General features: G+C 39.8%; 2 protein-coding genes across 5 annotated transcripts in view; both read right to left on the reverse strand.

Moving 5' to 3' along the window:
- Positions 1 to 9,860, reverse strand: part of CEP192 (centrosomal protein 192) — a 59,811-nt gene extending 49,951 nt beyond the window's left edge. Inside the window, exons 1-10 of one of the 3 annotated variants that reach the window (XM_015618914.1) lie at positions 9,674 to 9,860; positions 9,067 to 9,300; positions 8,148 to 8,270; positions 6,515 to 6,630; positions 4,934 to 4,977; positions 3,484 to 3,616; positions 2,255 to 2,409; positions 1,020 to 1,160; positions 450 to 771; positions 2 to 142 (exon numbers count right to left, since the gene is read on the reverse strand). In XM_015618914.1, the coding sequence (XP_015474400.1) occupies positions 2 to 142; positions 450 to 771; positions 1,020 to 1,160; positions 2,255 to 2,409; positions 3,484 to 3,616; positions 4,934 to 4,977; positions 6,515 to 6,630; positions 8,148 to 8,270; positions 9,067 to 9,236 (1,345 nt within the window). In that variant the 5' untranslated portion in view covers positions 9,237 to 9,300; positions 9,674 to 9,860. Of the gene's footprint in view, position 1; positions 143 to 449; positions 772 to 1,019; positions 1,161 to 2,254; positions 2,410 to 3,483; positions 3,617 to 4,933; positions 4,978 to 6,475; positions 6,631 to 8,147; positions 8,271 to 9,066; positions 9,301 to 9,613 lie in introns of all 3 variants that reach the window. The other 2 variants (XM_015618912.1, XM_015618913.1) reach the window with 2 other exon arrangements.
- A 2,775-nt stretch (positions 9,861 to 12,635) lies between these two features.
- On the reverse strand, positions 12,636 to 23,890 carry SEH1L (SEH1 like nucleoporin). 2 transcript variants are annotated; one of them, XM_015619826.3, is made up of 9 exons: positions 23,726 to 23,890; positions 22,012 to 22,062; positions 20,755 to 20,901; positions 20,126 to 20,337; positions 19,347 to 19,445; positions 18,155 to 18,295; positions 17,712 to 17,869; positions 16,872 to 17,022; positions 12,636 to 13,387 (listed from the first exon to the last, which is right to left on the reverse strand). In XM_015619826.3, the coding sequence occupies exons 1-9, from the start codon at positions 23,834 to 23,836 to the stop codon at positions 13,198 to 13,200; spliced, it is 1,260 nt and encodes a 419-aa protein (XP_015475312.1). In that variant the 5' UTR covers positions 23,837 to 23,890; the 3' UTR covers positions 12,636 to 13,197. The 2 variants fall into 2 exon arrangements, with proteins under 2 accessions (XP_015475312.1, XP_015475313.1); XM_015619827.3 differs by having other exon boundaries at positions 12,636 to 14,986; positions 23,726 to 23,889.
- Positions 23,891 to 25,688: the final 1,798 nt, after the last annotated feature.

Consider the following 25,688-nt stretch of genomic DNA (forward strand, 5'->3'; position numbering starts at 1 on the left):
CAACCAGTAATGAACTCCTCATTTCTTTTATCATCTTCAGACATATTTAAATCTTGTTCTTCATCAAATGCAGTATAATATGCAAGATCTGTCACCCATTTGCCCTCCTCATTTTGATAGACAATGCTGTGTGGTAGATCACCTAAAAGATAGATCAAATGTTACATTACAGAATAAAATAAAAAAGGATATGGCAAAAGTTGCTGCAAACTTAAATTCATTTCATCAGCAAATAAGTAAAACTTAAGCGCAACATACCACAATTAGTGTATCTGAAAACAAAAGCAAGTGAGAATTAGTGCATGCTACATTGGTTTTTACTACCAACTCCTACAACTAAATAAAAATGTCTAGCTCACAATTTTATTTCTTTTTCCATGCAACAGACTATGGTCACAATTGCATAGACAGGTTTAAAGTAAAGATAGGTTGTATGTAAAGCATCTTACCTTTGTCTGTTGTAGCTAAACTTAAGTTCTCACAGCTCTCCCCAGCTGGAGACAGGTAAGTATCAGGAAGACCAACTTTACATTGAGTTGCATCTGCCCTGAGAACTTCAGGACTGGTGTCATGTCCCAAAAATCCTCTTGCTGTGTGTAGCACTTCTCTGTCAGCAGAAGCAGCCTGACAGACAGAGGACTCTACTTCTTGGTTTGGACGGACATCAGAGACATCAGCTTTACGGCTGTCCATGCACTGGAGATACAGGGAATCTAATTGCAGCTCAGCAGCTGTGTGGGAATCCAGCACATCCCCAGCAGTCATGGAATTCTTTGAAAGCAATAATCATTTGAAAAGTGTCAGAAGCACAGTTATTAACTGCATGCATTAAAAGTTCTAGATACAATATAGTCCAAGCTATGTTTGAAAAATAGGCCTAAAACCAAAGTGGTATTATTTTTTTGTAAAGGAAGGTTGGGTGCTTAGCTAAAAATCTAACAAGTTTTCTAACACATTGCCATCATTTTCTATGGTCCTATTCCACATGAATAATAAGAATTTAAATGGAAATTTCATACCATTTGCTGTGCTGCTCTGGGCAGCATTTCTCTTTGCACAGGACATCCAGTTATCCTTTCATTTTGTGAATCTTCGTCACTAGCATTTCCAGAGTCTATTCCAGTCACAGTCCCATAGCTGGCAGAACCCTCAAAGTTCTCCTTTAAATAAAAAATATAAAATATTTAGGTTCCACTAGAATAGATAACCAGAAGGGAAAAAAAATAACACTACAGGGCCTTTTAGAATTTTAAAAAATTGTCTAGTAGAAAAGAGATTAATGATACTTGTTCACTCCTATGACAGTGCCATGGCCAGCACCTCTAGTTAGCCTCCACCACCAAGGACAATAGTTCCTATGCCAATCCATGGATGTGCCTGCAAGAAGATGGGAAGATCTCTTCTTATTCCTACTACATCCTCTCATTTCCTTTAACATGGGTACTGTGTCACTCCTCTTTTCCTTCTGGCCGACACATTGTTGGATGAGGGCTCCAAATCATAATCAGAGCCCTTTTTACCTACCCTACTATCTATCTACAAGGCACTGAAGCAGGGACATCTTGCACAGAGAAGCCCTGAGGACAGAGCTCTGTTATTCTCTCTCTCAAGACCACTTATCCCTTCCTTCATGCACTGCTATAACAAACTGCAGCCAGTCCAGACAACTTGTACAGGGTTAACATCACTTCCTACACAGCTTGGAAACTCTGATGTCAATTGGGAAATTTCTGAAATTTCAGAAGCTGCAGTTTAACTGTTTAAATCAATTACACTTCTCCACTCTGGTCAAGTATGCAACTGCCCAGATCACATCGACTGTTGCAAAGCCAAGAAAATGGAAAGGCACTTAATCCCTGGCAACCTCTTTGGAATGGAGCTAACTGTTGCTCAAAGGCAAACCACAAGCCAGCCTGTTGCTGCCCTACATTTAACTTCCACACATTTACCGATTATTTAAGAGAATTATTGACTCTCCTGGAAAGACAAGTCTCTGTGTTGCCATACACTTAATAACACCTTGGACATGGGTATCCAAGATGGTAAAAAAAAAAAGTGATTAAAAAGATTATTTATAAACTCATAGGATGAACAAGAAATGACAGCATGTTGCTTTAAAAGCTATAGAAACAAAAAAACAAAACCAAAAAAAGTTAAAACTATCTCTGTTTAAGAATACCAACAAATACAACCACTGGAAGTTTAACATGTTTAAGAGCCATTGAGCATGCTGAGCTTTGAACTTTAAACCTACTTGTAGCAAGACATTTTCAGAAAGCTTCAGTGCTGCACAGCATTCTGAGAGTTTCTGCAGGTTGGTGTCTCTTGTCACCATTTCTGGTTGTATCAGCTGCTCAAAATACGCTTCTAATTGGTTATCAAAGAATTCTTCATCATCAATATCATCATCTATGAAAAGAGAAGAAAATATTCTTTTCATTTTTAACAGACAATTTATATCACCTGGCATACTATCAGAACAATTCTATAATTTACACTGAATATACTGAATTGCATGATAAAAATAAAAAGACCAGTTAGCTTCACCAGTACTGGAACCCTGAATAGGCAAGTATTTCCAGCTACCAGCTACCAACTTCTCAAAGGCAATTAAAAGTAGCTATCCTCTTGAGTGGAAAAAAAAAACCCCACATTATTTTGATTCAGCAAACTATTTACATAATTCTTATATGCTTAACTCTCAAGTGAAGTTATGCAACAAGAAAGAACAAAACAAGTTCAAAAGACATTCAAGACACGTAGATGCCACACGAGAAATGCAGTAGCTCTACTTTATTGCAAGAGTACTTCATCTCACAACAGTAAACCTACTGATCACTCTGCCTTCCTCACTGGTCCATCCAAGAACATGCCCTGTCATCCTTCATGTCATGGGCAAAGTTAGCTGCATTAATGAAGAGCATGTTTGTCCTTCTGCAGCAGCCACTGGAAGGGCACAGAAAGTTCAGAACTCTGGGTAATACAGAACTCATGCTCTCACTTTTATGCCTCCACGTAAACTGGACTTCCAACTTGGGCGCCATCCCCCACATGCAGCATCTGAAGAGAGCTGAATTCAAACTCAAGTAAAGGTCCTTTTTAACTGCATGGGTGTGCTCTTCACCACAGAATTTTATATGTACTAGCCCATACTGAAAATGTAGGTAGTTACCACTTTATTAAATCAATGCCCATGCTGCCACCTATATCTTTGACTCAAAGTAACTGAGAACTGTTGTTTAATATTTTAGATTAAAATTCCAATTGCAATCTTCTCTGACAAATTCCATAGATGCCTACTCCTGTTACAATTTAGAAAGTCAGCTCTCCAAAGAACAATTTTCTTTAATATTGTTACACTACTTTTTCACCAAGCACAATCTGATATTAAATACTTGAATAAAACAAAATCCTTCTACTCAAGCATGCAATAACAGATTCAGAACTATAGACTCAGTTACCAAGAGCTATAAAGACACCTACCAGCAGAATCTTCATCCGAGCTTAGAAGAGATGAGAGTTTTTCATTCTCCAAAAAACTTGAAAGACTATTGCTAAGATGAACACTTGAGATAGCACCATCTATCAGCTTTTCTGAAGCTTTGGATGGACCAACCTGTGAAAAGCACCCATAAAGAAATGTTTCTAGAAATCACTAACTATTGTATGAATTCAGTTAATAAAAAACAATTAATGAGGTTAATAATATTGCAAAACTTCGCGCACACATTTTTAATTATCCCAGGAAACACTCTAGTTCCAATGGACTTTGCCTGCTAACTTCCAGAATGGATGCATGCAAGAAATGCGGGAATCATAAAAGCCGAAGAGCAAAAATGCATCTGAAGGATACCAAACTTAAGAGACATCAACATAAAGAGCTTAAACGTTGCATTAAAGAGTCTACCCTTGAAAAAACTGTCCTACATTATTCATTGAGCTGCAATCCCAACTTAAATGTACAAAGATATCTCTCAATAGCTCCCCATGCTGTTAAAACAGAGCTTCTTCAGAAATTGTGCACACAGATCCAACCTTTGTTGAAAACTTCTCCAAATGAGCACACTGAATTATTCAAACAGTAATATTTCAGCTTACTCTAGCTAACAGCAAATACTCTATCTTTTCTATAGTTGAATAACTTCTAAAACCAGCATGACATAATGTATGGATTTAGTTTCACCTTCTTTGTAGTGAACAGATCTTTGACACACAGCAAAAAAAAGTCCAAGTTCAGAGAGTAAAGAATTTGAAAGGAAAATGAATTATGGTTTTCAGAAGACAGCCTGCAAGCATTCAGCTGCAACTCACTGACCACTGTGGCCCCTACAAAAATCAAATGACAGCAAACTAAATCAAAATACTAGCTGACACATTAAGGAGTATGTATTGGACAGCATTTGGCTGTAGCTTGATGCATGTTTTCTACAAGGTACAGGACACTTCCCATTCCTGTCTGCATTGTATCTCTGTGCCCAAAACTGTTACCATCTCTAACACAGTAGATAAAAATGGGTCAAGTATAACCCTACCTGTCAATAACAGCAGCTATTTGCTAGCTCTGGATTGTCTGCTTCAATTCCAAAAGCACTACAAAAAATGCCTCATAAGATGCTTCACTAAGACTACAAATGGGATAAAATGAAAGGTCCTTACACAGACAAAGAATTACAAGACAGTGGAGGCTAGGAGCAAACAACATTTTTCACAACTGAGGAACATGAGATAGTCATGCTCACACAGTACTAATTAAGTGATCTTCAAAATGAAAGCAAAGTGAGTCATGCCAGCACCTTCATAAACTTAAGGTATACACAACATAAGACAATAAACACAGTTCCATTCCCTCGCTCCTCCTCTGACAGAATTAAGTCTATTAAAAGGTTAATATCAGAAAATCATTTAATTTCACTGTATTTGAAAAAGCTTTTACCTTGCTCTTAATGTCTGGGGGAAAACACATTCCAGTTGGCAAATCTGAAACATAAGAAAGTGGTGTAAGCAGTATTTTATTAGTATAACACAAGAACATAACAAGTGCTGACTATTCTCCAAGGTTAAACTGGGCCTGTGGAAGGTCTTGGTGTACACCATAGAAATAACCCAAACATACAGATTACCACAACACTAAACCTTGCACGTTCTTATGACAATGATCTAAAGGAGCTTGTTAAAAAGGCAGAGCTTCATCAGGGCTACAACACTAAAAATTATGAAATATATTTACTGCTCAAGGATTTCCATAAGGCAGCACAAGAAAGTAAGGAGTCCCAGTTTGTACTAGCATTAGAAGAAGCAAGTGTTCTGTTTCACTACTGCATTTCACCTACTGGACCAATTTTTGTTTTGGATCATTTTAAGCAGCTTCCACTTGTCTGTGTGTTATATCCACGCATAATTCACTTGCAAGTCCCACATGACAGAGAACAGTTTAGACTTGCACACACAGATTTTAGCAAAAAAGGTTTGTAATTCTTCAGTAATAGCTGTGAGTAAAAGGCAATTTCTAAACAACAATTTCCAAGTTAAAATCAAGTAACTAAATCTGACTGGCCACTATCAAGTCCAAACACTGGGCAGTCTCAGCTTTCTCAGCTTTCCAAAGTATCACCATTTTGTTGCCAGTTACGGCCACTTCCTCAAGACTACAGTAACAAATGACTGAAGCCAACACTTCCCTGTTAGAAGTGTTTTTTTATAAAGCTCTATTTATATTACAGGTCACAGTACCTTCCAATTGAACACATTATCTGTCAAAATTATTAATACTTCACAAAAACCTATACAAATACTCAAAGATTGGAAAAGTCTAAAAGTATATATTTACTAACTGTATTTACTGAATTTTAAGGGACAAGTAGAATTTATTCACAGAAGTGGTATTAGTAAAAACCTCAGGCAACCTTAATATCAGCAGCCATGCTAATAAAATAAGTTTGGGAATATTCTTTTGCTTCCACTACCCTACTCAGACTTCAGAAAAAGTAGTTTTCACAGCAAGTATTCAAAGCTATTTTTTCATGTATAACCTCACAAGGAGAGTATGCTTCCAACACCTACAGCAGAAATTAAAGGTCTCTATTACAGGCTGGAATAGGGCAAGAGAAGAGATACTAGTTTAAGCATAACCTTGCAGCCTTACTGAAATAGAAGGGGTAGAGAACAAGCTACACACACTTCTTCCACAAAGTTCCTTGAACTAAGTCAGATTTCTACTGGCATTCTATTTATGGTAGAATATAGCAAACATTATTTTCACCAAATTGCTGTATAGCTTTGTACTTCAAGGAAAAGTCCAAGAACATGTCAACCACAAACTCTCTCTGTTTTCAGTTTGCTCAAATCCAAGAGATTTCTTTTCAAAACCCATTTATAATCTGCCATAAAACAGTGAAAGGGTCAAAAGAAGACATCCGTAGCATAAAAACCTAATTACAGTGACAATAAGCACACAATTTTTCTCAAAATCTAATACCTTCCAATCGCTCAAGTGGCAAAACTTCACGTAAGGTACCTTGACTGCAATTTGAATGCTCAATGACACTCTGAGCTTGCTCTCCATATACTGAGTGGGATTCTTTCAAATTAACACAAGGCGGCTGAGGCTCTTCAATCTGCGTAGCAATTTCCCTAGAAAGAAAATTATTTCAATTAAAAATCAGTAAGCTACATAGACCATCATCTCTCATGATAAAGATTTGACAAATTCTCCAATTTCTTTGTCTCAGTTGTTCCCAATATAGGATAGATTCTAGAGACTTGTCATTTTATAATAAAAGAATACATATGAAAATTTTAAGTACTTCAGTTTCACAATCTAAACTGTGAAACAAATAGTGAAATTTCATGCAAAATATGCCTCTCTACCTATTTGTTCCTCTCTTTCATTTCCATAAAAAGAGGGAAAAGTATAAGGACAAAAGGGTCTACTCTGGCCAAGTTCCACGATCCATTTGAGACAAGTCAAACACTAGACAAGATTTCACCAAGTCCCCAATACCACCAAGTCTTTTGTTACACTTAATAAGGGAACAAATTATAAAGAACACAAGTTACTGAAATTGCATGTAGTTAAACAACAGCTTTTGTAATTATGCAGTAAAGTTATTCTTCACTTCTGGTTTTACAGAACATCCATGCAGGCTTATAAACTAATCATACCAGATGCTAAAATTTCATGCTTTTGCTTCAATATTTTAAATGAATAAATGAAACTAACATTTGAAAGTCAAAAACACAACTATTCCATGTTCTGTGTTTTGTTTTCTTACTTGAGTACAGTCAAGACTCTGACTCCCTCACAAATCTTATATTCTTTGTTTTGATAGGGACATACTGCCTAGAGCGCAATTTTATCAGCGAGAAATGCACACAGTGCCTTTTTTCACAACAGGAGCACATCTGGCCTTGGTTAGAATAACCTATGCAACAGCTTCCAACACTTCCACCACTCAGCAATGCTTTCTCAAGTCACTAACACTAATTATTTCCTAAGAAATACCAATCACTGAGGCTACAAGGAAGGCAAATTTAATAGAAACTGTTGCTCCTTTCTGTATGCAAACTGCTTCATACTTACTCAAAACATATTTATATCAGTGCAAAATGCTATTCACACACAACATGAACCAGAAACATCAGCTTAATTCTAGATTATGTAAAGCAACCTAGGTAAATACATGCCACATTCAGGTAAGTCAATTAAATAATCATGCTTAGGACATTTTTTATTAGTGTGACAACTAAACAAAATCTCACAGTCTAGAAGACATCCCTTCTGAAGATTCATTCCTGTCACATACATGAAGTCCAATTAGTCAAAGAGCAGAATGCTACTTGTGTAGGGCTGCACAGGCTAAGTGGCATCAATCACTGCAGAGGGTGCTTGCACCTGGCCTAGCACTATCCCTCTTCACAAAACATGGAGGAACTGTTTTTGTAGGAAAAGCTGCCCAGGCTGCCAAACACTGTAAGCTAACAGGCCAATGCACAGCTGAGGTCTCCAGTTACTGCAAGCCAGTAGTAAAAGCTCCTGTTTTCAACTCTGAAGTAGCTCATAATCAGTCATACAGGATGCATAAATCTACATACTAACTTACTGGTACCTGCATTTTAGGACAGAATTGTATTTTAACTACCTCACTTACATGTCATCACGAAAGCTGAGAGCAAATCTTTCCACTGGCTCAGGATGTGACTGACTGCTGAGAGGAGATGCTGATAGAGGTGTATGTTTCCCTTCCAAATAGGATGCACAATCATCAGGAAGCCTGTAAATGTGGGTGAAAAAACACACATCAGAGTCATTCTAATATGCACTGCTCCTGTTTTCCAAAGAACTGGGGGGTGGGACTCATATTGATGACTACTTATTTCCTGTAAGTTAAATTGCTTCAATATTTTAGCTAATCTGTCTCTACAGATACACATATGTATCCTGAATGCTCCTCTCCAGTCTTCTGTAGCTCTTTAGAGAAATACCACGTTACAGATTTTAGTGGCTAGTGATGTCCTTCTGGAACACACACTTCTGGAAAGACAGGGTATTAAAGTCTCATCTTACTTGTTGTTAAGTAACGGGACAGCGGTTAAGTGCAAAGGCTTCAAATTGCTACTCTTTGCTCTACTCCTTGCTGAGCAAGTTTTAATTCTTATACGTAATAGTAGCTCCTACACTTTCTAAAAGGAGCCAGATTCAGGTAAGGTCAGAGAACAGTTAACAGAGAACACACATGTAAAAAACATATTATTCTTTACACAACTTCAAACTTGAGTATAAGTCAGCTGAAGAGCTGAGCAAAAAGAGACTTGGCCGTTACAGGCTAAAAATTAAATTACTTGTCAAGGACATTTTTTGTAAATGCTAAGTATTGTATTAGTTACAAATTTAATGCAAATTTTACACTGGTAATACAGACAATCCTATGCTTGCTGATTACTGAGACACTGATTGGTAAATAGTTTTATCACGGACCAAGTAATCTGTGAAATTAATTTTTGCTGTCCAGAGTTAAATGCTTCAGCTGTTTTCTTGTATTACTGAGTGGCACTTACTGAGACCCTCACCTGTTGTCACCGCCCGCTTGGCTCCTGGCAACAGTGGAGGCCGCCACAGGTAACCCCGGGTTGGAGGAGACGGTGACATTCTCAAAGACGACACTCGCGCTGCTGTTCAAGGAATGGCCCAAGTAGCTCGGGAACGTCTCGTCGGCGATATTCCTGAAGTCTTCCATCATCCTGCACCCGCTGCCTGGAACAGCACTCGGCCCGGCAACACCATCAGCCCCGGTCGGGCAGCATCTGCAAGCAGCATCCAAACAGCTTCACACTTACACAAGGCAACGCGCTTCAGTCGCACATCACTGCCAATACTCCTGGGCAATCACCCCGCTTTACCGCAAGAGCGCTCAAGAACCATTCCCCGTCCTCTCCCACCAAGACTTTTGGGGGACACCCTTTCACAGCCCTCTTGGAGCGCCTAAAAAGAGCGGTGCTCCTGCGAGTCGCATAAGCGCCGCTGCGAGACGTGCCAGGCTATATTTAGCCTGTAAAGCCACCCGCACCGAGGCAGTCCGAGCCCGCCTTCCTCCCTCCGCGGCCCCTCAGGGAGCACCTGGGGCGATACCAACTCCGTGTGACCACGGGCCGCGGCGGGAAGGCTCCGGCTGCTCACCGGCCACGCTCCGCCGCGCAGTTCGGCGACGGGGGAGAGGCTGGAAGCCGGCGACCGCCTTTTCGCCCAAACAGGAGGAGACGAGCTCTGCTCTTTCCGAGGGTCCCAGGAGCGGCAGGAGCGCCGGCAGACAGACGGACCGACCGCCAAAACTCGGGATCCGCGCCGCCGCCGCAGCGCCCCACAGCGGCCGGGCGGGCACCGCTCGCTCCCCTGGCGCGCAACGGAAACGGCCGCGCGACCGACCCGCCCCCCGCGCGGCCAGGGGCGCGTGCGCGGCGGCGCCGCGCGCGCCAGCCAAACTTCGGCGATCCCGCCCGCGCAGCCAATGGCAGCGCCCCAAGCGGAGCCGGCGATTGGCGGGCACGGCCCACGATGGGAGGCGGGGGGGGGGGAGGAGGTTGGGGGGGGGGGAGGCGGGGACGCTGATTGGGCGGTGCGCGCGCGGCACCGCCCAGCCCCGCCCCCGGCGGCCGTTAGGCGGGAACGGGGAGCGGGCGTTTCCCGAGGCAACGAGAGCGGTGTGGAGAAGGAGGTGATGGCGTCGGCGTGTTTTGTCTTAGGTTTGTGCTTCAGGCCGGCCAGGCTTGGATTCCTCTACCAGTGAGTAGCTCTGTGTTTTCCAAAGGGCCGCTGACCCCCGTCCTACCTAAGAATGAAAAAAAAAAAAAAAACCAAAACCAAGACAAAAAAACTTAATTCGGATTAACTCATGTGACGTTGTTTCTATCCCGGCTTCGTTTTCTGTCCCGTTTTTGCCATTTGAATCAGTGAGGTGAGGCTGAGAAACAGTCTTTAGGGTTGGAAGGAACCTCTGGAGATGGTCCAGTGCCACCCCCACGCCAAGGCAGGACTCACTCCGGTTGGGGTTTGAATGTCCAGAGAGGGAGAGACTCCACGACCTCCCTGGGCAGCCTGTCACAGTGCTCTGCCACCCTCAGCGTAAAGAAGTTCTTTCTCATGTTGAGGTGGAACTCCTTCTGTTCTAGGTTATGTACAGAACTTGGAAAACTTCATTTCCATGCTGAAGCGTACATGTCACTTTTTTTTTTAAGTAGAGGATGTGAGCAGGTGCCTTCTAAACACGTTTTCTAGATGCATTTCTATAGTTGTGTTCCTGGTATGGAGAGTGCCAAAATCCATGACAGTGAAAATCCACAGTTGTTGTAATCAAGAATTCATACTGTTTCAAATATATTCAAAACAAAACCAGACAACAATAGAAGCAAAACCACCACAGACACCAACCACACACACACACAACCAAACTACCAAAGCCATCTCATGGCTCCTACAACACCCAAAAACTTCTAATCCTAGCAGTTCAAACTGAGATGTGCTCCAAGAGTAGAAGCACCAGAAGGGCTGTTGTGGGTATTCTTTCAGAAGAAGGAAAAGGAGCAAAGCCTTAAAAAGTGCCGGATAAATTTAAAATATTTTGAGTACCTTGCTGTAACTATCCCTTTCAAAGCCCTTCTATAATCTTCCCTCCTAGAGTTCTGCTGCCTATGTCCAAGGGTCCAGATCCTGCACAGAAGTATAGTTCACATGCTAGAGTCAGGGCAAAAGAGGGAAGCATGAGTTTAAGGAAACAGGTGGAAAGTCAGGGATGTGAAGGGTCCTGGTTTGGAGAGAGATCAATACAACATAGCTGGCAGAGGGCATCAGCCACAAAACCAGCCTGACTTCATTTGCTGAGGTTAAAGTACTTGACCCCTGTGTTCCAACATGACTGGTTTGCACTGAAACTTACAGCATGTTTCCATTAGTAAGAAGTCTGACTGGAATTAGGATATTGAATGTTCATCACATGCTCATCACAGAGGAAAATAATGTGACCATGCTGAATAAACTATTAACAATGCACTACTAGAAGCTGCAAAAAATTGTCATTACTGTAACTGGTTTATCTGCGAATATCTTCTGTTGCTTGCATACTCAGGAACAGTTTGTTCTGGTTTAGGAACGTATCCCAGTGTAATAGTTTTGTAGGTTTTTGTTTGTTTTTTTTTTAATTATTCATTCTCCCTCTGAGGAATAGTTACTTTCTACCTGCTATTTAAGCATTATCTTTTAGTCATGTAACATTTTTGTTTACCATACAAAGTTGGCATGGTTTAGTGTTTTTCTGGCAAAGGTATAAAACTTTTTTTTCTTCCACACTACTGTACCTGTTGGCTAGAAAGTACCAGCAACCCTCCTCCACACAAGTTCAGCAAGCACATTCCAACACCAGCGTACCTCATGGGGTTTTAAATTAAAACTTCGTTCCTCAGAAAGAAATAAAGAAACAAATGTGGTGGATCTGAGCAAACAAAGTTTTCACAACACAAGTAAAACACACAGGAACTCGTCACTTTGGAAAAATACAAGTTGCCCTCTCCCTTACCTCATGGTAATGGTCTAGTCCACTAGGAAACAGGGTAAGTCCATTTTGAAGCACATTGAAATATACTATTCACTTCAGGTTTCTGCTGCACAAAGCACTCCTTTTTCCTTCCTCCACCCAGGATCTGCCCAACAAACTCAGCAATCCCATGGTGCGCAGTAATGCTACTCCTGGGCAATACCATCCACTCTTTGTCCAGCATTATATTCCTGCCTGTATTGCACCAGTCTGAGTCAGTGCCAACACACTGATCCACAGTAGTGATGTTCCTGCGCTGACACATCAGAAAAGACATTTGACATCCTTCAAGCCAGCACTCTTTCTTCAGAATGTCATAATTTAATCCAATCACTGGAAAAGAATTGAGAGATGATGTGAAACCCACCAGCTCTAGCAGTCTCCACAGACCTTCAGCACACCCATGGGAAAAGTCAAAGCACACCCTGTGGCACAGACTGGGAATATGTAGCTGCACATCAAGAATAGAAGAGTGGACACCTGAATCAAAAAAACACCTTCAGCAGGAACCTATTTAAAAAGAAAAAAGCTTATTACAAAGGATAAGCATACACAGACCTTTCAGAACAAGTTTATTAGTCAACCACAATTATAAAATTTAAATATTTATACAGCAAGATGGAAAAATCTTAAGTAATCAAACACTTCAAATTATTTTGCTGCAGTATACACAGGAATGGTTTTGTTTCTTTAACAAGCTGATCCAACATCATTCTTCACTCACAAGTGTCTTGAAGGGATGTCTAATTTTGAGAAGGTTTCACATGTAAATGCAGTATACAAAAAGAAAAAAATTAAAGACCATACTAACTGATTTCAAAAAAGACTAAAAAAAAAAAAAAAAAAAAGGACAGCACATGGAAGTCACCAACTCCATAAAGAGCTTGTGGCTAATACTCTTTATATATGTTGCCAAAATTCAAAGGGTACAAATTAAAATGGTCTTTGATACACAAATAACATGTTCTAAATGTTTTTTGTTTTGAAAAACATGCATAAAGTTCCCACATTTTTAAAAAAGTCTTCTGTACCAGAGAAGGAATACAAAAGCAGCGAGAAATGGAAGCATTCACAAACACCAGAGTAAGGCCCTTCAGAATTTATTTAAAGCAACATACTAAACCCCTTCATTCTCAGGTAAAAGATTAAGAGGCCGAGATACACATCGTCTGCGAGGGTGAGGATACTGGAGGTTGGCAGTGTCAGCATCACAAGACTGCTCTATCAGAGGAGGAGGAGGAAGGAGCTGGGCATGGCTGGACCATCTCGATCCAGCCCGTGGGGAATCCAGAGGGGGAAAGAAATACCTGAAACAATTAAGAAAGGAACAAAACACCAAAACAAAAAACCAAACAAAACAAAACAACAAAAAAAAAACAAACAACAAAACAAGAAAAGAAGAGAAAGGTAGTAAATACAAGGAGAACCAAAGGGGAGAAAAGACATGCTGGAAAATAAAAAAGGCTTTAGTATATCCATGCCAAAACCAATAGAACATAATAGCAGAAATCAAGGCTTGTAATTCAAAACAAGACAAATCTGGAAACTCTTCTTTAAAGCAAAATAATAGTGTTTTCCACTGAAACTCACTGCAATACCATAGGCATAGTCCTAGTGTACATTTTTACAAAAGAATGGATTGCTTTGGAAGTCAAAAGGGTGGTGAATTACAGCTATTAACAGGCTTTCATTCTCCCAGCATTTCTGTGATTTGTTAACAGCTTTGTTTGTGACACAAAATATACATTAAATATTATCCAAGTACATTTGCTGCATATGCATCTAATTCAGATTAACTTCACAGCATTTCTAGAATAGACGTAAAAACATCACTGTTTTTACATTAATGATATACATGTACAGAGAATAACTACTTTGAATGCAATACAGTCTTTGTATCTATTTACATGTTTCTGCAAAGTCCTCAGTGTAAATTCAAGATTCCTGGTGAACGCACAATTCAGAATTATGCCACTCCATGTCATTCTGCTGCTGTTTTTATTAGAACTTACCCATAACACTTGTGCATTTTAGTATACTATGTTTTCTGTCTTGTTTACAATTCTGTGGACTTATGTCAAAGAACAGCTATCAGTTTATTAATGAAATTATGGGACAATTAGCAAACTGCATTTTGGTTTAGATCTGTATGACTATTGTGTTTGCATTTTTCAAGGATACTCTGTGTAATTGTAATTATTACCATAGGAATGTACAAATATGTAACAGAAAAAGTACTTCTTCTAGGATGAAGTATGACAGTACTTACAAAACATTTATTTGAAGTCATACTAAAGAATATAAATAAAGCAATACCAAACTACTAAAAGCCATCATCTGTACAATCGTCAAAACAGTTTTCTTATTCCTTTAGAACTAACAGTTGCATATATTACAAAGCAGTTACAACCTTGTAATGTTTAGGAATCTTAATCAAATGCTGAACACTCTGAAATGCAAAACAAATCGGTTCTCAAAACAATTTTAATGAAAGTTATCATAATGGTAAGTTTCCCTCCTCCCATCCCAATCAAGGACAAAAATTATTGTTTTTAATCATGAACTATCTTTTAATTTGACAAGCTTTCAAAAATACGTTCTGATGGAAGTTTTGGGGTTTGAGTGGGTGCTTTATATTTTTTTCCAAACAAGATGCCTCTCCAAATATTTTTCTATTGGACGTTCCATCAGTATCACACTGTGCAGGCTAGTACAAAAAACGCACACAACGTGTTTTAAAAAGGCTTTTTGAACAGCATTTAGTAGTTAGCAGGCTGCTGGTGTCTTGGGAGAGATCAAACGGCGCTGGGGAAGGGAAAAAGGAGTTCGTTTTCCATTCCTGTGTGCATGCAACAAGCAGCAAAACACCAAAGTTACTCCAGTTAGCTTGGTATCAGCTCTGCTTTCTGTTAAAAAGGACATAATACAAATGGAGAATGGAAATTGTATCATAAATCTAGACACACAATTACATCAACATAATAATATAGCCCTACTGGTTTATTTCCTAACAATCTACATCACATGTACTGAAATTTATTTTGAGTACAAATCCAGTTTGGCCATTGTGCTTTTATAATCTTTTCCAGATCTGCCAGTGCTATAGCTGTTTTAAGTGTTTAAACCTATAGACATGAAACATAGCATGTACAGTCAGAGACAAAATAAGTTATGTGTAGGATACCTATTCAGTCAAATGTCAATGCATAAATCTTTATCAGCACATTAACACTAACACAGAAGTTAGTGACTATGCTTACGCAATTCAGGCCAATATCATTACAAAAGAAAGCATGTGTATCTTCTAAGGATCAATCCTAGGAAAAGACCCCGTATGTCTGGAAATTCCACAGCCACTGACTTAATTCTGGAAATAACATTATATTACAAATTGGAGGGAAGAACAATTTATTAAAAACCAAAACAAAACACCTTCCAAAATACAGAGCAATGAAAGGAATAGAAATAATGCTAGAATCACAATGCCTTAGCACCAAGAGACAGGAGAAGGGCCACCAGTGGGGTGAGGACAGTTAATCTTGGTGGCAGCATAGTCTTAGAAAAGGAGATTATGAAACCACACCCTATGCTAAAAGAGCTGTAAGACAGCCTACATTTCTCCACAGGAGCCCAAGCAAATACACCTACACAGCTCTGGATATACCATTTCCAAGGCAGGGCTGCATTTCATCTGCTACACTGCAAGTAGAACCTGGAACCACGACCAACATCATTCTGCTGCCCTTTCTTGTAGGGACCAGGCCCATTAACACCTCTTGCACTCCCTGAAAATGTGAAACCCATTCTCTGTTCAACAGGGTTAGGGATGTGGAACTGCCATTCAGGATTGGCTGCTGAAAGGGAGAGGGGACAGGCTGGTGCTACTCTCCAAAAGCAAACTTTACTGATGAACATTCCAAACCAAAAAAGCCCCCAAGGAGTAGCTGCACATGAATGGAAAGGGAAACTATCCCAAGGTATTTGAAACAAAGATGGCCACAAAACTTGGAAACTATAAACTGCTGCTATAGAATCTGGCCACATCTCATCCTTATCTAGGACTTACAATTCTGTAAAGCTGATTGTACACACTGTACCACACAGAAGCAAGACTCAGCATATTTCTACATTTCAGTGTGCACAAATGAAAATGTTTTTTCAGAAGAGGCAATAAGATTTACCCACTAAACAGCAACTATTACAGAATAAAAACCTAACTGAAGGCAAATTATCTGCAATAGGAATGCCATATGAGGGAAATTTTAAAAACCACAAAACTTTTATTCAATTGATGCTACACACTTGCAAAAACCAAGTAAACTAACACTAATATTTGATTGTTAAACCATATATTATGAAGTAGGTTTTCTTCCTTCCCTTCTGTTACATTATCCCAGAGAAAAACAGAATTTGTTGCTGGTGTTTTTGCTTCACTTTTAAACATGTATCTAAAACAAAAGAGCAGTTACACACCAGTAGGATGAAGCTTCCCCTTTGAAACTATTTCAGAAATGTTTTTATTAATATGAAAGGACTAAAAATGAAAATAGTTATTTACATTGCTTATTTATATAGACTGATTCAGTATGACTTACTGTTTTGTTCATTTTCCTCTTAACACTGGCATAATGGACAAACCACAGAGTAAAACCAGAAGAGCTCATAGAAGTACTCATGCAATAAATGACATCACACTTTAAAACCATGTAAAACAAATATGAGAGTTAAATGAAATTAAGAAGATTCAGAGAAAAGACTATATACTGAAAATCAGTCTACTAATTAACATACCTGCTGGCAGAAGATCCATTTAGTGAATTCTGCAGACTTGTATTGGCTGAACCTAGAGAGGCATTAAAAATTCCCTGCTGAGAACTACCATTCACTGGACTCCCATTACCTTTCAGAATACCAGTACACTTCCAGTTGTCCATGTAATTAGCTGCAAACAGATATATAGAAACTGTTAGTTTCTCTCCTGAAACTCAGCTTTCCCCATAAACGTTTCAACTGCCCCACACCTGGTGTGAATCAGAACTGAACTTTAATACCGGTATACAAATTCCAAACAGCTGAGGATCTGGCCCTTTAGCTGCCTGATATTCTCCACCTGTCCGTGATTCAAAACTCAGTTTCCACTATTACAATACTGAGGAACAAATGAGAATGTGCAAGGTAACTGCCAGTGAGTTTTTGTTGTTGTTGTGGGGATTTGGTGGTTTTGGTTTTTTGTTGGTTGGTTGGTTAATTCATGGAGGGGAGTGCATGTATTGTTTGTTTTCTTTAACAATGTAAAGAGAAATATGCCATTTGCCCGGACATTGTGACTGAATATAGATTTTCTAGGTTTAGCAGCAGGAAAAGATCTATCTCATTTTTTAAATGACAATTTCATGTAGCTCTAATCTGGCAAAACAATTTCAGGGTAGAGTAACAACTATTTACAGCATATAAGTACTCCAGCACAGAAAGTTATTTCTGAATTCTGTTTTTCTTAAACAGAAACTGAAATATAGAAAAAATATCTATCTTTCACACACACACACCACTCCAAAATTATGCTTTGAGTAAAATTTCTCAAGTACATTCATCAGACTACAAAGTTAATATGTTTCAGGTGGGTGACCTTACCCTTCCAGAGCCTAACACAGCCATCATCACCAGAGGAGGCAAGCACTGTGCCTGTAATATTCCAGCTCACTCGCCACACCTGAGAGTTGTGATTATCAAACTGTGCCACAATATGAATTTCAAATTTTGTTAATCCTCCTGATGAAGTCAATTCTTTCCTGTTTAAGAGAAAAACAACAGTTCTACACACAACTGTTCAAAGGTCTGGGCATGAACATGATGTCAGAGAGAACTACATCTTTCTAATAACAACTGTTGTTAATTAGGTATTCAGACAAAATTATAACTTGCTCACAATCTTGTCACCTTAAAAAGCAGGCTGCTAAAAACAATCATGCAGACATTAAGTTATTACTTTTGCTCTGCAGAGACTATTTGAACAAGATTATAGAATATGTTTCACATCTAAAACATCACTAAACCATCTTCCTTCCTAAGCTCACCTCAGAGGTTTTAGTGTGAAAATTCGTACGTCTTTGGTTGCTACAGCCAAGATGTGGAAGGATCTTCCCAGATTTGGAGCAAATGCAATATCATGTACAGGATCTGTGACTGTCATCAGAGCTTCTGCTTTTGCATATTTCCTGTACAGTGTAAAAAATTAACCTTTAATGCCATGAAAACTGCCAGTAATGCAAATTACATAAACCAGATATAGTGGAAATGGGAAAAAGGGTTAAGTATACATGATAAGACTTGCAAAAAAAAAAGTACTTTTAGAACATAAGTTTAGGCAATAATTTCAAGCACATTTCTTCAGAAATTGAATTTATCAGATACAGCAGCCACTAAGTACAATATGCTACAGTTTTGTAAGTCATATAACAAAGCAAGAATTTCAGTACAAAGAACATTTTGGTTTACAAGTGGAACAGGGAAATAAAAAGAAATATTCCACTCACAAATCTAAAGCGAATTTGCATCTCAGTAACTTACTAAATTTTCCATGCTTTTAAGTAGACCACTGTCTACCTCCTCTACTGTATGATAAACACATATTCCATTTTCTAAGTAAGTTACAGTAACTTTATTGTTACTGTGTTAATGCATGGAGAGCATTGCCTGAAGCTGGGCATAAAATCCACAGAACAATCTGGCTCCTTTCCCCCATCGATCACTCCCAATCAAACACAATTTCTCTGTTATCATTTAATTGGAAGTGGTGGTGCACAAACTTACTAGCCTTTTTTGGTTCTGTGAACTCCACTGTACAACCTGAACTTTGACAGACCATGAGAAATTCACAGTGCTTTCTGTCATTAGAATCATGCCTTTAAAATCATTGTAAGGCAGCTTTGAACAAAACAGTGCCTGGTGCAACACAATTCAAATTTCAACTGTTTAATCCTTGTGCAAAATTGAACATACAATTTAGTAGACACAGGAACAACGACTCTTACTTTAAAATGCTGGTAAGAACACTGACATTTCTGCACTGACAGAGAATAAAATTATCACTATTGTTCCTATTAACATCAGTTACCATTCTGAGGTCTTCTTTTCCCACCCAATGGATCAGAGACAAAATTAAGGTATTATTATTTACTACTCCACATCTAATGATAGGAATAGAAGGCCATACATTATAAACAACTCCATGATCCCAAAAACATTTTATATTGTTATTTAGCATACCTGGTATTTTCGTTATACTCATAAATTTGAACCTTAGCCAGTATATTTGGACTGTTGTCATCACTTCCTACAGCTATCATTGGAGAATGTGCTCGAGAGCTAAAAGGTGAAAACATTTACTGTTATATTTACATATTTTATATATATATATTTCCCATACAAAGTACATCAAGCCATTTGTTAAATTTCAAACATATTGTCTGCAGAGAAAACAAAACATCACAAAATATCACAAGGAAAAAATCGCAGAGAAAGAGGACTTAAATGCTATTCACAGTTACCACTGTCTTTACAGTCTTGTTTCAGAAGCCCACTTTATACACTCACTAGGGTGAAATCATTAGAGAAGATTATGTTCTCAGAAAGAAGAATTGACTTTCTACAATAGACTGAACCTGCAGCCCAGTATTTGCCACAAGTTTCATGGCAGAGTTGGCATTCTTTGCAGTGATTTTAATGACTGATTTAGTGATATTTCATTCAGGTTTTGGAAGATAAATACCATAAGCTAAATGTAAATGAATTCTAATTTTAAAATCAACTTTCATCCTATCCCATGCATTAAAATGAATGCCTGTACTCTGAGCATTCAGCACAAACTACTGCTAATGAATAGAAGAGTAACTGGATCAGCAGGACACAACACTGTGTCCACAGGGAAAGCCATTAAGTACTTCTGGACAAATCAAAGCAGATTTCTGGAGAAATCAAAGCAATTCAGCTTTGAATGTTTTTCCCCTTCCTGTTACAGTCACAAAACAAATGTTTTAATAACGTACCTTGAAGGATTCCAAGAAATACAGCTGCAGCTGAGCTTACATGAGATTTCATGCTGCAGTGACCACTGGCTGAGATTCATCACATCTGGAGCTTCATAAATCCTTACAACTCCATCTGCTGAACAGGTTGCTAACATAAGACCCATGTGCTTGGGAGCAAACTTCACATCTGTAACAGATGTCCTGCTGTCTACTAGAGTGGTCCTTTTGACCTGCAAAGAAATTTCCATCAAAAATTTATTCCCTAAAGAAGGCTAATCAAAGTCCAACAACACCACTTCATAGGGTTACTTACATCTTCCACCAAAAAAATTCCCTCCCCTGCCCCCAACTTTTCTATTATTTGAAAGATGAGCGAGAACACCCAGTGTTGTTTCAAATGATCTCTTGTCAATGAAAAACCCAACTTTAACTTGACTGCAGGTGGGAATTCAAGTCTGGTTGGAAGTTGTTTGCCAGGGAACATCTTACTAGGAAACACAGATAATAGTGACACTACTTGGCCTGAATGTAGCCAGTTAGCTGTTTTCCTCAGCTGTTTTAAAAATACTTTGTGTTGGAATGTTGCCACAACTGAACAAAACATAACCAATATCAGAAACTTTATAGCTACTGAAAAGATGCCTCACCCAGTGACTCTGGCCTCGGAGTTTATCATTTGACTCTCCCACTATTTCTTCCCATACAGCCGCCGTTCTATCAAAGGAGCAGGAAGCCAGGACCTGCCCAAATTCAGGATGGGCCCATGTCACACGCCACACTGATCCACTATGTGTCTGCAAGATAACATCAGAACACTGTAGAGAAGCAAACTTTCTGTGTTAGGCCAAGGAACACAATATATTTTCATGACTTTCTGAAGAAGAGAATTCTGGGAAGTAGCAACACTGTTCCTTTGAAACCTACGTTCTTTTATACAAAGTTACATAGCAGCTGTTGCAGTTCTTTATTCCAATCAGCACTGCAAAGTTACTGCTCTTAGTGTTTAAAATTCAAGTATTACAAGTGTATTTCAAGGCATTATTTATTACTACTTTAAGCTCCAAACCATGATTCTGCCTTGATGCAAGAAGTACAGTTCTGTTCTCAATCAAATTTCAGCCATTACCATGTTCACTTCTAGCTTGCCTGTACTTTTTAAAAGCATTTGCAGAGCATTAATAATCTTCTTTTTAACATGAAGCTCCTCTTTCATATCTAGTTCACATTCCTGCATTAGAGAAGGGGAATTCAAAAGCCTCCCTTGCACTGCCATTTACAGGGATTAATGTGTTGTGGTCCTATTAAGTACAAGTTTAAGAACAATTCAGAATGCACTAATCCAGATGAAGCATGCTGTATTATCCATGTATAATTATGCAGATGAAGCATGCTGCATGATAAATATATATTCCATTTTCTTAGTAAGTTACAGTAACTTTATTGTTAATGTGTTAATGCATGGAGATCATTATGACACAGTTCTCAGAAAGGTTTTGAAGAAAAAAAAGCAGAGGTCAGATGTTGTAACATTTAAGAGCCAGACATCTTCCTTTTAATTTTTCCCCTTTTATTTTTTAAAGTCTTAATATATGCAAAAGGAAATATTCAATTAAAAATTAAGGTACTCTTTTCTACTCCCTGAACACCTGTCACTGATAATGTTTACTGACACTAGTCTTCCAACATAACTAGGTAACAAGAGCAGACTGCATGTTAGCATCTGCTGTAAGTGAGAATCACTAGAGATGTTTTATAGAAGCAAAAAAGTATTTTACACAAGACAGAGAGAATCTACAGCAAACCAAAAGCATTTCTACACTACAATTCAGTAGAAATTAAGCATGTTTCTCCAAAAACAAAGAAGAAATGACAGTTAAGTCTGTGTAATTTTTACAAATACAAACCTTCCAGCTGGCAGTGCAATGCCAATCTCCATTTTCACTTTTATCCCAGACCTATTGAGAAATCAAAATACAATCATAATTTTATATATATATATATATATATATATATATACACACACATATATATAACACAAAAGTATACCCACACACCCCCACTAAACATTTTCATGCAGGACACTGTACCTGATTCAGTACAAAATTGCACTTCACTCAACCATGAAAATATCCCTATTAATAGTAAGGAGATGAGGGACCACCTGCAAAACCCACTATTGTGTGACTTCTATCTCTTTTTAAATGGTAAATTACATAGAAGAGAAATTATTACAATTCCCAATACTTCATTCACTTTGCTCCAAGAGTACACTGTTCTGTTTCATTCTGGAGCCCCCAGTATCCTCACCTGCTCAGCTCTGGTTGCAAAACCCTAATGCAGCTCCCAGCACTCATCCCAAAAGCAAAGCAGACATCAGACTAGTGGGGGAACAGATCTTGTTTCTTTTTATGAGATTTCTGCCTTGATTTTTAAACACATGCAAGTCACTGAACCTTCCCCTTTCTTGATTTCCCATACATCTTTATACTTATGAGTTTTTTACTGAAAAATTATGCAGAAAGTCATGAACATAACCAAATGAAAGACACCACCTGACACCCACTCCTGTCTGTCACTCATGCACTTTAAAGCTGTACTGAAAGTCACCTCATAACTGCCACTATGGATCTCTAACACAACCTGGGTCATGTTGTCCCTCTGGTTGGAGGAAAACTTCTTAACATTCTCATAAAGGATTCAGTTATGATTGGAAAGTAACATTACACTGCTAAAGAACATAGTTTCTGTGTTCAACCTACCTCCTGGCATCTATTTTAGGATCTGCACACTCTAGGAAGTCAGTCTAAACCAAAGATCCCCATGGCTTTGGCTTACTTTCTGGGGGGATCATTTTATTGTGGTTGGTTATTTGCTTTTTAGTCTGTGGTAAGGGAGAAGGGGCTGCTTTCTTGTTCTTAAGCCTAATCTACATATGACACAGCTTCCTGCGAAAAAAAGCTATTTTCTCACCCATTTATCTGGACTTAATAATAAACACGACTGCTCTCTGCAAATTAGATTTCTTAAATCTATCCACGTAACTCCCAAATATTTTCCCATCCTCTCACTATGCACGAAAAAGGGAAAAAGAGCAACCAACTTTTTGTTTAAGTAGATATAAAATGCTACTTTATTTCCTCTAAAGGAATGTAAAAATTAAGGCTTCTAGTATTCTACACCTTCCCCAGTCTGCCAAGGGCATACACTGAACACTCCGACTCTTTGCTTACTGGCACTTCACCTTCTTCCCGTAATAAATACAGATTATTGGCACTACAATACGAAACAGTAGTTTCCTTCGTGAATATTCTTTAATAAGTACAGATTTCCAGTTAAATAAACAAAACAAGCGGCACGGCTGCAGGCACAGCAGTCTGGAATGTTTTCCCGGCCGCAGCAATGAGTCGGAAGCGGAGTTCCCGTGTTTACACGCGTTAGCGCACACACAAACACAACGTGCATTGTGTGCGAAAGCCTCCCGCCCCTACAGCCCGACACCGCACCGGGACCTCCCACGGACCGAGCCCTCGGCTGCGCCCCGGCCCGCAGCCCGGTAGGCCGCGCACGCCCGGTGCCGCGACACTCGCCCAGCACCAGGCCCGGCGGCTCCCCGCTCACCTTGACGCTCTGGTCGCTGGAGCAGGTGGCCATGCGGCGCCCGTGGAAGTCGAAGGACACATCGTGGATCAAGTCGCGGTGATCCGCGGCGATGCTGCGCGCCACGAACATCCCGCCGCGGCCGCCACGCGCGCGCACGCCTCAGGGGGCTGCTCCGCGCGTGCGCGCTCCTCCCCACCGCCCGGAAACGCGGGGAAGGGCGGGGCCGGGCCGGGCCCGGATCGGATCGGATCGGGGCGGGAAGTAGAGTCGGTCGGTGGGAGTCGGGGAGGTGCGGGAAGTTACCCCGCTACCACACCTGACTGCGACATTTACCCTCGCGTACCCCCTCAAGGTGCACCGGGAGGTTTAGATTGGACATTAGGAGGAGTTTCTTCTCAGGAAAGGTGATTAGATACTGAAATCTCAGAGGCAGGGGTGTTTTAAGGAAGGACGTGGCACCTGGTGACATGGTGGTGTTCGGTCACAGTTCGGACTCGATGATCTCGGAGGTCTTTTCATTCTGCGGGTGTGCTCACAGCGCCGCGTGTGCGGCGCCCTTGCCGCGCGCCGGGGCCGCGTTCCATAGCGGATCCGAAAAGCTGCGGAAGTCGCTGTGATAGTGCAGATAAATAAACAAACAGCGCGGCGCTGAGTGATGTACTGCGTTTGCTTCGTTAATGATTTACTATATTAATGAGCCCTGTCAGATGAGCTTTGTGGTGCGAAAGAATGTGACACCTGCTTCCGTGTCGGGGAAAGATTTGGGAGGATGAAGTGCGTGACCGACAGTGCAGGCAGGGGAGGAACCCGTGGACAGGTTGAGAAACTCTGTGAGGAAAAGCTAAGAAAATTAAGATTGTTCAGCCTAGAAAAGGGATGGCTTAGGGGCGACCTAATTGTGACCGCGTAGTACCTGAAGGGAGCCTACGAAAAATGCGGAGAGAAACTTTTTACAAGTATGTGTAGTGACAGAACAAGGGAGAATGGGTTCAAAGTGAGAATAGGTTCAAATTAGATATTAGGAATATAAATTCTTTACTGTGAGGGTGGTGAAGCACTGGAGCCAGTTTCCTGGGGAAGCTGTAGATTCCCCATCCCTGGAAGTGTTCAAGACCAGGCTGGATGGGAGTTTGAGCTACCAGGTCTAGGAAAGATGTCCCTGTCCATGGCAGAGGAGTTGGAAATATATAGTATTTAAGGTCCTTTCCAACCCAGGCTATCCAATGATTCAAAGTGAGACACGGTGGGTGTTGGATAAGATCCAGACTATTAACTGGAAGAAGCAGAATAGAGCCTGGTATGTGGTAGAAAACACATCACGAGTGACTGAGCTTTGGGAGGGAGGCTATAGACCAGTAATGACTAGTCTTTAGTCAGAGGGCTGTGCAAAATAAATGAACCACAGCAGATGAAGACACTTGAGGGCTCAATACTTTCACCCCTGACCTACCACCTTTCAAAGAGCCCTTCACTAGAAGCACCTTCTTCCAGTTTGTATCCTGCAGTATCCACTCTCAAACTGGGTCATGCAGCTCACAGTTCCAATACCTTTTAAATACCATTCATTTGCTGTATCACTGAGCACAAGACCATGACAGCATCTTCTTTTTAAGGAATATTTCATCTGCAAGCTGTGTTATTTACTGACTTCTGAAGATGACTACAATAGTGGACAAGAATTAGCAAAGAGAAAATAATTAATGCACTGTATTCCAAATAGCAATAATGCAGTCAGTAGATTTAAGAGGAAAAAAAAAAATTATCATGGCAATAAACACCAAAAACAAATAGATTTGTATTTAACTGGTTTATATTTCAGGTCCAAAACAGTACTGAAGTCATTAGAATACCTGCAGTGCCTTAAAACTATGATCTAGTTTTCCAATCATATATTAAGTGAAAAGGGGAAAGGATGAAATTCCCTGAAACCAGATATATTCAAATTCCCTGGATTCAAATCCTAGAAGATTTTTGGTAACTG

This window comes from Parus major, chromosome 2 (genome assembly GCF_001522545.3).
Source record: "Parus major isolate Abel chromosome 2, Parus_major1.1, whole genome shotgun sequence".
In the NCBI taxonomy this organism is placed as follows: domain Eukaryota; kingdom Metazoa; phylum Chordata; class Aves; order Passeriformes; family Paridae; genus Parus; species Parus major.

Excerpts from the sequence above, each read along its gene's own strand:
- SEH1L (XM_015619826.3), bottom strand. The coding sequence starts at position 23,836 with ATGTTCGTGGCGCGCAGCATCGCCGCGGATCACCGCGACTTGATCCAC. Across the intron at positions 22,063-23,725 it reads CCAGCGACCAGAGCGTCAAG|GTCTGGGATAAAAGTGAAAA; the intron begins GTGAGCGGGGAG and ends ATTTCTCAATAG. Across the intron at positions 13,388-16,871 it reads AATGGATCTTCTGCCAGCAG|GTATTTCTTTCCCCCTCTGG; the intron begins GTATGTTAATTA and ends TAATTGTTTCAG.